At 44.3% G+C, this 12,880-nt stretch overlaps 1 protein-coding gene across 3 annotated transcripts in view; it reads left to right on the forward strand.

The window, feature by feature from the left end:
• Window positions 1-247: 247 nt before the first annotated feature.
• Window positions 248-12,880, forward strand: part of PAXIP1 (PAX interacting protein 1) — a 40,232-nt gene continuing 27,599 nt past the window's right edge. For 2 of the 3 annotated variants that reach the window (XM_056336216.1, XM_056336217.1), the window contains exons 1-3: window positions 249-695; window positions 6,042-6,176; window positions 8,489-8,532. In XM_056336216.1, coding sequence (XP_056192191.1) covers window positions 456-695; window positions 6,042-6,176; window positions 8,489-8,532 — 419 coding nt within the window. In that variant the 5' untranslated portion in view covers window positions 249-455. Of the gene's footprint in view, window positions 696-6,041; window positions 6,177-8,488; window positions 8,533-12,880 lie in introns of all 3 variants that reach the window. The other variant, XM_056336218.1, reaches the window with a different exon arrangement.

Below are 12,880 nucleotides of genomic sequence, written 5' to 3' on the forward strand. Positions count from 1 at the left end.
GCGGGCGCGGGGGGAAGCGGGGCCGGGGTCGGAACGGGCGGCCGCCGCTCCGGGGAGCCGCGGCGATCGCCGCTGTCACCCCCACAGCGGGAGGGAGGGGCGGGGCCTGGGCGGCGGGGCGGGGCCTGGGAGGCCCGGAGGGGCGGGGCTGGGGGGCGGTGCGCTCCCCTCCCCCTTCCCTCGCCTGTTTGCCAATGGGCGGGTCCGAGTATCTCCGCTGCCCGCCCCTGTCGTTCGGGGCGAGTCCATTGCGTTCCGTGCGGGGGGAGTTTCGGACCCGGATGCTGGTTCCCGGTCCGGTTCGGAGCGAGGAAAAGAAGCGGAGGTAGCGCCCGTCCGTCAGGAGTGGGCACTATCGTGCGGCAGCGGGGAGGGGATGATCGGGCGGGGGGGAGTCGTTTTGTACTGGCGGCTCTCCCTTCCCACTTCTACCCCCCCCTGAGTCCCGGCGGGGGATGGTGTGTCCCACAGCGCGCGCCTTGCTCGCGCGGTTCGGCGGCTCGGCGGGGGGAGGGGACGGGAGACCCGGGCCCCGGCGTCTCTGCACAGTGAACGCGGGGGACAGCGGGGAGGGGGTGCCGGGGGGGGGCGCCGTGTCGGCGGCCGGGACCATGTCGGCGGACGAGGAGTTGAAAGTCCCGGAGGAGATGTTCAAAGATGTCAAGTTCTTCGTGGTGGGAGACATCGACCCCAAGGTACTGGGTCACCCTCCCCCTCGCCCCTTCCCTCAGCTCCTTCTCGCACCCCCCCCCCCCCCCCGGGGGGGCACTGTGGGATCGCCCAGCTCCCTGTACCCCCCTTCCCCCGACGTTTCCGTACGCGGGCTCGAGCCTCACGCAGCGCTTCGCGGCACGCGCCCTGCTGCCCCCGGGGCGGCGCGGGGGAGGGGGGAGAAGGAGCGCGCGCGGCGGGGGGGGGCGGGGTACCGGGCGGTACCGGCCCTGCCCGCGGACAGCGCGCCGCCACCCGCCATGGAGCCCGCGGCCCGGGCGCGCAGGCCCCGTAGAGCCGCCTGAGCGGAGGAGGGGCGGGCGAAGGGACTTCCTGTGAGCGCCCGGCCCGGGCGGGCAGCGGCTCTGCTCGCTGCTCCTCCGCCCCGGCCGCTCCGCGGGGCCGCGCTCGGTCCCCCGCCGGCCCGCCCTCGGCGCCGGCCCCTCCCGTCCCCGCCCCGGCGCTGTATCCGGCCGCGGGACGCTGACAGGCCGCCGGCGGCGCGGGGGAAGGCTGGCCTGGCGCTGCCCTCCTACCGCCGCCGGGCCCTGCCCTCCGGCCGCCGCGTGCGCCCCCCCGGGGCTGTGGTGCCCGGGCCGGGACCGCCCGGCCGCGTTGGGGGCGAGGGGGCGAGGGGGGCGGCAGGCGCTGACAGGCGGCTGCCCGGCCCTCCGGCCTAGGGCGCTGCCCTGGGGGCAAGGTTGGCCTGCGGTGGCCCAGGGCGGCCTCACCGGGTGTCGGGGCCGGCCCGGGGCAGCCCCCCCGGTGATGGATCCGGCCCAGGGCAGCCCCCTGGGTGCTGGGGCTGGCCCTTAATAAGGTCCAGTCACCTCTGGTGACAGTGGTTAAAAAGTTTCCGTGGTTTGTCCCATTAGACAAGCGTTTGAAGCCCACCGTATCTGGCTCCAGGACAGCACCTTTGCACAGATGCTGCGTGTTTCACGCTGAAATGAAAGTCTTTGCTGCTTTGGTAGTTGCTGCAGCTTCTTAGTTCAGCGTTGGGTTCCTTCACTCTCATGCCTTGGCATTTGCTGAGTCTTGTAGGCCTTTAAGTGAACTTGAGATGTAGGCACTGACCTGCTGCAATGGTATTTATTCATAGGAATAGGATTATATGCTAATAGAAGGACAGTCTAGGAATAATTCGAAAGAGCAGGAAAAGATTCCCAAGGTCTTAAGACATAAAATTTTTGACAGTGTGTTAGAGCTTGAGTAACAATTTTTGTATTTAAAAAAAAAAATAATCTATAGCAGCAATATTATTATGTGTATGAAGATGAGTGCAAAAAACCTAATTGTGCTCTTATGTATCATCTATCATAAATAATGTCCCAAAAGGCATGTAGTTAGTTCTGTGTTGACACAACAAGACAATCGGTGGTATTCCCATAGAGTGAGTAAACAAGCATTCTCTTAAGCTAGTTTTCTTACTTAGGTTTTGTTCTTAGCAGTCAGTGTCATTGTCTTAAGGCTTTGATTTGCTCTAGTTTTATCAGTACACTAAACTCTCCTCTGTTTGTGGATGGCTTCTCTGGGTTGCAGGCAGACATGGAAGGTGGCTCTGGCGGAGTTGGTAAGGTCAGGCACAGCACTGCGCAGAACAGGCTACACTCCTTCCAAGATCAGGCCATGCTGGAGGCTGTTGAGCCACTTCCTCATCATGAGCGATGCCCGAATTGAGAAGTCCTGCAGATCTGAGTTGTTGAGGCGGCCGGCTGGCCTGTTCAAACGCTCTTCCTTCTGGTGCTCTGGTTTCTGAAATGGCTTGCTGGCATGGCACAGTGTTACATGGAGGCCAGGGGCTCGCCTCTGTGCTGGTGAGCCCATGGGAGCACAAGGCACCGGGGAGGGCTGAGTCCAGCCTGGGTTGGGGGTTGCAGAGCCAGGTTGGAGCGGGGAGGTGTGTTGTGCTGAGCTCTTGGCCAGCTTGTGGTGGCTGCCTTTGTCCTCTCTTCTGCAGGTGCCCTCTGTGGTACCCTGGGAACAACCTGAACCAGAGCAGTATTTATCGGCTGTGTTTTGAAACAAGACAGAAAGCAGAATTTCTAAATTGAACTCCACAAATAGCTTTTAAAAACAGTTCTTTTAGTGAAGTGTTCCATTACTAATACAAAAATTACAAATATATTTTGTGCTTTTTACTTCTTCATGTACAAACGGATGCTAGCTTGATTTTGAAAAGAAGTTTCCTCCTTCATCTGTTGGGGAGGAGCACACTTTGATCAGCTTAAATTTCCAAATGGTTTCATGGAAAACCAGTTATCTTAATAAATATTAAAACAGGCCTAGCACAAGTGAGCACTCTAATCAAAACAAATCCGAGAATGAAAAAAAGTAATATATTCAGGTGATTAACTGCATACCCAGTACCTATAAATATGCAGCATAAACTAGAAAGGAAACAAAGGTCTGGAATTGTGCCTAGATGTTCTTTGGCAAATGAGGGAGAATTAGGCTGCTGGCTCTCAACTTTAAAGCCATTCCATTGGGATGTGCACTTGGCTGCTCACACCTTAGAGGGGGTGATGAGTAGATGTCAGCTATTATTTTTTTGATAAATGCTTTTCTTGCTTTCCCAAAAGATGTAAGCTGAAACAGTCATGCTTTGGTAACACCAGTTAAAATCAGTATTTCATACAAAAAGAGATAAAAAGTAATGCAGTGCAGCATAAGGACTTTGAGCAGGATATTTGGTTTCTGGTTATCTCTTGTTTTATTATTATTTTTTTTATGCCTATTGTCTTCTTAGTTTTGAGCTCTTCCTCTTGTTTCTTCCAACACAGATTTGAGAGGCAGAGAACAAAGATAAAATTTATTTGCCCCAAACCCAAAATTTCATTTATAAGTCATACAAGCTACCACTTGAAGTGCAGGATTTTTACAATGATCATATTGGGGCTTTTCAGCATTTTATTTTCTATTATATAGAAATATAGAAATTTTCTATTATATACCATATTTCTATATGGTATATAACCATATACCATAACAGGTATATGGTTAATACTAGTATAGGTGAAGTCCTTTAATTGTGCCAATACAACTTTTGAGTCTAGGCTCTACTTAAACTGAAGGAAGTCCTGTGATCTGGGAGGCCTTTTGATGTTGGTGTGAGCTAAATTAGGAGGCCTTTATTCACACCACTTTAAGTAATCATTTGAAGTTATCATCTATCATATTCATAATGTTTAAACTTACTACCTGAACCTTTTGTATAAGCAGACTCTGCACAGTTTAATGTGTCATTGTTTTGATATAAAGAAATTCATACTTCTGGCTCATTAGTTGTAACTTCTTTCCCAAACTGTCAGATTTGTGTGCTCACTTTTTATTATATTCACTCCTGTTTTTAGGCTTCTCTTAAACCAGTTGAATGGGGCTTGTAACTCAGGGGAGCTGCGCAAGATGAGGAGCTTGTGTGGTGGGGGCTGGTCTTAAACATCTATTGTTTTCAAAAGTGCTTTATTTTGATTTAGCTTTTCCCATTGGAATTATAGCATCCTGTGTTACCCTGTGGTTAGCTGGATTTCATGCAGGAAGGTATCCTGTGATTTAGGAGATTGTGTGTAAAATGGAAACATTCTCTCCTGTTCTTGTGTGGTGGCAAGAACGGCAAGCTTGTGATCAATTTTCTTGGTTATTTTTGAGTAATTCTGTTGCAATTTGATAATGTCACATATTCATCCACTGCAGAAAAAAGTTGATTTATTATTTTAAATGCAATTGTAAAGTTGAGTGCTTCATTGAGGAAATACCAAAATTGTGTCCTCGCTGAGTGGTGATTTTTCCAGCCTTGTTTTTCTGCTTAGCATAGATGCTTTATAATAGCCCAACACCACCTTTTGAGAGTCTCCTTTTCAGTGCCTTCTCTGTCCTGTTTAGCGTACAGGGTAAGTAGGAATTGCTGAAGGACCAATTACTTAATATTTTGTTTGATGAATATGGTGCCTTGCTCTCTGCTGTTCATAACGGCATCCTGTTATGAAGGGAATGTCCCCAGCAGGTTTTGGAGAATGAGCATCAGTTTGGTTCTGCAAAATCATTATGAAGAGAAATGCTATTTATTTCTGAATAATAAAAGAAAAAAGGAGAGGATAATTTTGATTGGCATTTTGACATTTGAACTCTAGACCTTGATGTTTTAAAACATTTTTCTCTTCCTCCCCTCTACACCCCACTACCTTCTCTGCTACTTTTATTCAAATAAAAGTGAGTCCCATTTTTGGGGGACGTGGCTGGATTCAGCACACGTTTCTACAGTTGAGCTGAGAGAATGCTGAGCTCTTCAACCAACATCTTCTATATGGGCCTTGCAAAAGCAGGAGTAAGATATGCTTTGTGAGTTATGAGGTGTTTTGCGTTTTCTGAGGACAGAGCGATGGAGTGAGACATTTCAATTCCAGCTCTCTAAGGCTGTAACTTAGGGGGCATGTGTCCTCCTACTTCTATTTTTTTCTTTTTCTTATTTCTCTAAATCACTTGGCCTTCCATCACTTCTTTTCCCAACATGTCAACCCTTTGTTAGAACGTTTTCTCTTCTCAAGGCATTGCTTACAACTTTTTTTTTGCTTGCAGATCCTTCTCATACCAAGGGGGTATTAGGGATGTTCTTTCCGCAGTTCTGTCTGTCTGCACTGTTTTGGAGCAGCTGGGTGGCTTCTTCAAACTTACTTATATGCTCTGGGATGAGGCATGTTGATTTGAACTAGAAATAACGGAAACAAATGTGTTTGGTAAAGGTGGAGTTCTTATTTTAGCTGTTAAATGAGCATTTACAGGACATGCACAATCCACCCCCACCCCCCCAAGTAAATAACTAGCAAAATCTGGAAGAATTCCTATGAAGACTGCTATGTACCATTATGGTGCTACCTTTTCTAAGGTAACCATTGGATCACCTTTTCTTAAAACTTCAAATTTGTATTTTAAAGTATATTGAAATGCTTCCAAAGCCACCATATGCAAAAACAAACAGTGAGAAGAAAGGCTTTCTTGCCCTGCCTGAGATATAATTGTTTTGAGTTGTTTTTTGAGGAATATGTGTTTTGGAAGAATGTTGACGTTTTCCAGATTTCTGCCCAGCCTGAATTATTTTGGAAAGTAAATCCTTAACTTAAATGATTAAAATATGGCAGAGGCATAAACCATTGGCAGCCAGGTTTTAAACGGGATGCGTTTGGCAACTTCAAAAATAGTGCTAGCCACTTACAGGAGGGCAGCTAAGACAGAAGGTGATATTCATTCCTCTCATGTTAGTGTGTTTTTTCATTAATGTTTTTCTCAAATAAAAGGTGCTAAAAAGGCTTCTCCGTGTTCTCTTTTGGGTTTAGGTTATTCAACTTCTGAAAGCTGGGAAAGCAAAGGAAGTCTCTTACAATGCACTGGCTTCACATATTATTTCAGAAGATGGGGACAATCCAGAAGTTGGAGAATCTCGTGAAGTTTTTGATCTCCCTGTGGTAAAGGTGAATGACTCATCCATGATGGTGTCAAAGTACTGACATATCTATTTCATTATTATTAACAGAAAATGTCCATGATTGGATGATGACCAAATGAAACATACCTTTAAAAATTTTTTGTTACACAAACTTTTATCCTGACCGGTAGACTTTTACTACAATTCTGTTCTCTCCTTTCTAATGTTGCTCTGTATCTGTCAGTGCTTTGCTGGTTTTTGTTGGTTTGTTTGTTTTCTGTTTGGGTTTTTTTTTCCCAGATTCTTCCTTTAGTCATCTGTGAGATGGTGTCCTACTAGCTGTACTTCAGAAATGTTTCTGATGGGAAGGTTATTAGAAGCTTCTGGCAATGGAAGACCTGAATTTAGAATGCAGACTGCAGTGACTTTAAAAAAAAAATAATTGGCAAAGTGCAAAATGGTTTTGTTGATAATGCGTATGTGTACTATACCAATTTTAAACAATAGGAACTTGTAGAAAAATAGATTTTTATTCTCTTGATTTTAGTTTTTCAAGTTGTTTTTTTTTTCTTCCTTTTTTCTTACCCATACTGGAATTACCTGCATTTTTATAGAATCTGAATGGTTTGTGTTGGAAAGGACCTTAAAGATCATCTAGTTCCCACCCCACTGCCATGGGCAGGGACACCTGCCACCAGCCCAGGTTGCTCCAAGCCCCGTCCAGCCTGGCCTTGGGCACTGCCAGGGATGGGGCACCCACAGCTGCTCTGGGCAACCCACAGCTTTTTTGAGGCAATCCAGTGCCTCATCACCCTCACAGAAAAGAATTTCTTTCTTATATCTAATCTAAATCTCCCCTCTTTCAGTCTAAAGCCATCACCCCTTGTCCTATCACTGCATGCCCTTGTAAAAAGTCCCTCTCCAGCTTTCTTGTTGGCCCCTTTAGGTACTGGAAGACTGCTATTTTGTAACTATCTGGCACCACTGGGTTATATTTCCAGTGAAAGATTCTGGGCTTCATCTTTGAAAATTTGAGCTTGTGACTCTGCAAGTCATGGGAATTATTAGAAGAAGAAACACCAGTATTTCACTGCCAATACCTTTGGGTAGATGATTTTGGGTTATCTTTTCCATATGGTTGTAGGTGGCAGTAGTAAATTTTTATAGCTTATGTCATGAAAGTTCACCTGACAGTGTATAAGTATGAATTCATTCAAAAAAATAAAAGGTGCTTAGCTAGAGACCTTATGGTTATGGTTGGTGAGCTGATTAATTTTTAGTTCCTTTGTCTGAAGTGTTCTGTGGCATAATTTTAATCTTATAAACAAGAAAACTGCTGCCGTTCTCGTATGAAGGAAGGACATCAGCATCATAACAGTGCTTTGTGCTTTCTAATGCCATTTACTTAAATAATTTCATTTTACTTATAATTGCTACTAGCTCTGCTTTTTCATTTGCAAATGAGAACAAGTCTTTCAGTAGTTTCACTTAGTTTGACTTGAACACATTGCAGCATGATCTGTAATCAAGAAGATCTGACTAAGCATTAAGCAAACACAAGTTGGAGGTAAAGGTAGCTTGTAGAGAATAAGGAAGAGAAAATCTTAAGGGAGGAAAATCTCCCCTTCCTGACTGAGGAGTTACAAATTAAATGTTTTTCTTTTTTTTTGTACCATCTTCTAAGGGAAAGAGAATAGCAAGAATTGGGACACCATAAACTGTTACCACAATATATTTTTTTGTCTGTTTTTTGAGGAAAAGTAATTTCATACTGAACGTGATGTTACTGTTACCCCCTTCTTCCTTCTGTGCTGTATTGGGACCACTGTCCTACATCTCCTCCATTCTCCTCCACCTCCCTGTCTCCCTTTGAGCCCTTCTGTCCCAGAATACTGTCAGTTACGGGAGATCACCTGTGTGCTTAGCAGCCAGCATTGCTGCATGTTTAGAAACTTCTTTCTATGTAAGGTTATGGTTCCTGACTCCTTGGTGGTGATTGTAAGGTAGGGTTTTTTTGTGTGGGGTTTGGTTTTGTTTTGTTTAGAGCAGGGAGAATGGGAAAAAGGGAGAGAATGATAATACAGTAAGTGGTTTTCCTGGCACAATAGCAGGACAAGAGAAAGGGACCTAGCTACCATATTGCTGCACAACCTTTGAGCAGTCTTCGTATTAACTTTTAGAAACAAAGCAGAACAGCCTTTTTTTGTAAAGGCCTAAATACAATGCCTGTGAACCACTTAAGACTTTTGAAGCTGGAAGATACATCTTAAAACTAGCTGCAATATGAACTTAGAAGGTAATTCATATTTTGGACATGCAGACTGAGGTTTTTAATGTTTTGTGGTTTTTATTTTTCAGCCTTCCTGGGTGATCTTGTCTGTTCGCTGTGGAGCTCTTCTGCCGTATCCTTTAAGTTCAAATTTGAATCAATTCTACAGGAAACATGTTAAAATAGATACCATGGAGGGATTAAAGAATGTTTCAAGTATGTACAGCTTCATTTTTAAAAAATGATAGGATACCTAAATGCCTGCCAAAATTGCACGTGCCTGGAGCTTCTTTGTCTTGCATCACTTTTCCTGTCCTTCTGGCTACTTCAGATGCTTAATAGGCACTGGCAAGAACACTGTCATCAAATGGACTCAAAACAATTTAGGTGGAAGATGGAAGTTGATAATTAACTGTGAGGATCCAGGAAAAATGCTGAAGTGCAGTAAGGGGGCAAATGCTGGTTCGTGGTAGAATGGCCTATTCTGCCTTTTCTAGAAGTAGAATTAAGTAAGGTATAAACACACAGTCACTCAAACAGCACTGTATTACAAGTAACACCTTATAAACAGGTAGTTTTAGTATTCCCTTTTTTGGGGCAGTCTTTGGTGTAGATCCTTCTTGGTCACGTTTGGCTAGATCTATGTTTCTTGAGTTGTTTGGAGCATATATTCTTGCATATGGATGGCATATTCCTTCCTCTTCTTGTCAGTTATTACTGTTTCATTTTTATTTATGTTCCATTCACTTTTTTCTGTGCATCGTAGGAACGGTGACAGTGGCTATTATCATACATAAAGATTCATACATCTTTTTCTCAGACCATGATAAAGGGTCTATATATGGAAAAGCTGAAGCAGAGCAATACATTTCAGTAAAGATAAGCGGATGATTGCAATAAATAGTGCCAGGACTAGAGAGGTATGCTGTCAGGCGTGAGATCTCATTTTGGAATGAGGTTAGCAGGTGGTAGTGTCTATAATGGAAAACAAGAGGTGGTAGATGCAAAAATCCAGGTGTTTGTATTAGGGAGTAGGGTCTTAATGTGCTTCAGTGATTCAGAGTTCATGTTTTACACCTTTATTTCAAGGTATGTGCTTTTGCATCTCGCAGTGTCTCTACTGTTTTGGAAATAGCCTGCATATTCTCTACTTCTCCAAGAAAATTCAGCTCAGGGAGTGAACTGTAGGAAAAGAAAGCATTGAATTTGTCAGATAAAATGATACAGTGAGGTCTTTACAGCTGTTTTGAACATGATAATCAATGTGTCAGATAGGATTCAGCAGTTAGTGTGAAAAGCTTGCTGTAGTTGTGGATAGTCTTCTGACTGAAGCAGAAGAAAGTTTTCCATGAATAACTTGGCTTCAAATTGAAAAAAATGGACCAAAATTACACGGCAAAATCCAAATTAGCAGAGCTACTCCTGTATTAAAAAAAAATAATAAAAATTATTGTGATGTGATCTAGGCTGGTGGATTTTGTCTTTTGCATCTGGAAATAATGTGTTTATCATCCTTTCATCATCGGGATGGGAGTGTACCATTGCTTATTTTACACATCTGTAAGCCTTCTCCCTGTTCCTGAAGACTGGCTGAAAAAGTAATAAAATAGTTTGGAATTAGCTACATTTTCCAGTTTAAGTAATCTAGCATTGCTTTATTAGTGTTCTTCTTTCCCATGGAGAAGTAGCATTATTAGAAAATTGGTCTTTTAAACCCCCCTGGTTTCAGACAGAAGGGTACTCTTAAAAGCTGACGTTATTAAATACCCAGAAGAGAAATCAACAGATAAAACCACTGAGTGATGCAGTCCATAACTAAATTGTAGCAATAAATGTGTGAATGTAGCTCTCAATGGCTATTGCTCAGGAAGTCTTTATTGTGGCTGTACAGGAATGGGCAAATGAAAAGACCAGGTCTCAGTGGTATCGTATTCCTGAGTTGCATGGATGAAGGAAGTTTAGTACACCTGTCAGCAATAAATGTGTCTCGGACCTTTGACTTCATTCTTTCTAGCACTTCATGTCCTTAGAACCTGGTGGTTTTAGATTTTATTCTGAGCCTTATAGTGCTCACTAAAATGGGTTGTTAAGTCTTAACTTTGTTCTGTTTCAGTCTCTTTACGACTTCTAGCGCAGCGGCATCCGGCCTCTCCTTAGGGTTTTAGGTACTACCATAATGAAAAAAATATAGTAGTTAATAGGAATAGCTTACTTTTTCCATTTGATTGGTTTTGGACCCTGTTTAGGTAGAGGTTTGAGATTCTATGGTTTTGTCTTTTGTTTATGTTTTAATTTGGAGATGCAATGCTCAAAGTGGTCATTGAATTTCTGAAGAAACAAGTCCTCAAAACATCTTTTGTCAGATACATGGATCTAATAAAAGCCTTAAAAATTTTATGTTGGTTTACCAATTCTGGTACTTACTTGATGAGTATTTGCCTGTCAATTGTTGAAGTTTAATGTAGAAAGATTTAATACAATAGAAAAGCATAAGGTTTTTTGCCTGTTTCTTATAAATACATTTTGGCATTCTACTATGAAAGTTGTTTTCACCGGGGGGACTTCAGAAGGCAGAGTGTTCTCCTGTTCCCTGCTAACTAATGTTTGCAAAACCTGACTAACCTGCAGTTGAAGGGAAATAACAGAAAAATTGATCTAGAAGCAGCTTTCGTGAAGAAGGAAAGACAGTTTCGTATGTGAAAACCTCAGTTACAGTGCCATAAAGAAGGCTGGTGATTTCTTTCTTAATTCTGTTCATAGCAGCAAAAGCAAGAATGAGAAAGGTATATTTTTCCACGATCTTGTACAAATGAAAGAGGGTCAGAGCACTTCAGAAGTCTTGTTGCTGGGAGGAGAAAAAAAAAAAGAGTGTTTTTTTGCTATTCCCTCTTTCTGTTTTCCAGACCCGCTTGGGACATTATTGTTGTGCTGCTTGTAACTGTTGTGTCTGTTTCACTCCTGCTCTTTAGAGAGTGCAAGCTGCAGTCAGACGGAGGGTCTTAACAGTTAAATACTGAGCTGTTGCTGCTTTATGTGCTAGGAGCAGATGTTAAGGCAGCGAGTAGACAACTGTACACTTTTGAAGGATCTAGTACTGAATCTCTACCTTAGAATTTAGGATGATATCAGACTTGAAATTCTTGGAGTATTCTGGATAATGGCAGTAATACAGTCTTAGGTTTTAAAAGTTCTCTGGGCATTGTTGTCAGCCTGCTGTGTGTTATATCTTCTGTGTCTCAAAATTTAAGTATTGCTGGTATGTCTGTCAACAGCAGGGGAAAAATAATCTTGTTTCATTTCAAAAATCGCAGTGTGTACTTGTAACACAATGCACATCTGTTTCTGTAGTCATTTTTTCCAACAAGATGCGCTGTGCATGCATCTTAAACACAAAATCATTATGAAAGTGTGGAAAAGGGAGGGAAGTTACAGAAATCAAGTGGTCCATCGGTCTTTTTCAGGTCGCTTCTGTCAAAACCATTCTCTCTCCTGTTTCACAAGGCCCCTCCCATAGTAGAGGTTTCATAGTCTCCCCAGTCAATTTACAGTGCCTCACTGTTGTGTTGCTAGAGTTTAACCCCATTACCGTGCTGCAGTCTAACCCTGTTTTGATTTATCTGAGCCAACTCTGAATGGGGAGAACAATCATAGAGTAGAATCACAGCATAGTTTAGGGTGGAAAAGACCTTTAAGATCATTGAGTCCAACTGTTAATGTAACACTGCCAAGTTCACCACTAAACCATGTCCTGAAGTGCCGCATCTACATGTCTTTTAAATACCTCCAGGGATGGTGACTCCAACACTTCCCTGGGCAGCCCGTTCCAATGCTTAACAACCCTTCTGGTGAAAATTTTTTCCTAATATCCAATCTAAACCTCCCCAGGTGCAACTTGAGGCCTTTTCCTCTTGTCCTGTCACTTGCTGATTGAGAGAAGACACTGACATGCACCTCGATGCAGCCTCCTTTCAGGTAGTTGTAGAGAGTGATAAGGTCCCCTCTGAGCCTCCTTATCTCCATGCTAAACAACCCCCCGAGTTCCATCAGCCGAGTTCCCTCAGCCGTTCTTCATAAGACTTGTGCCCCAGCCCCTTCCCCAGCCCCCTGCCTGTCTGGACACGCTCCAGCCCCTCAGCATCTTTCTTGTAGCGAGGGGCCCAAACCTGAACACAGGGTTTAAGGTGCGGCCTCACTGGTGCTGAGCACAGGGGAACAATCAAACCCCTAGTCCTGCTGGCCACACTGGTTTGGATATGAGCCAGGATGCTGTTTGCCTTCTTGGCCACCTGGGCACACTGCTGGCTTTTGTTCAGCTAGCTGTCAGCCAGCACCCCCAGGTCTTTTTCTGCCAGGCAGCTTTTCAGCTGTCCTTCCCCAAGCCTGCAGCTGCGTGGGGTTTTTGTGACCCAGGTGCAGGACCCGGCACTGAGCCTTCTTGAACCTCATACACAGCTAGCCTCAGCCCATCTTTCCAGCCTGTC

The sequence above is a fragment of the Falco biarmicus genome, chromosome 4 (genome assembly GCF_023638135.1).
Source record: "Falco biarmicus isolate bFalBia1 chromosome 4, bFalBia1.pri, whole genome shotgun sequence".
Lineage (NCBI taxonomy): Eukaryota > Metazoa > Chordata > Aves > Falconiformes > Falconidae > Falco > Falco biarmicus.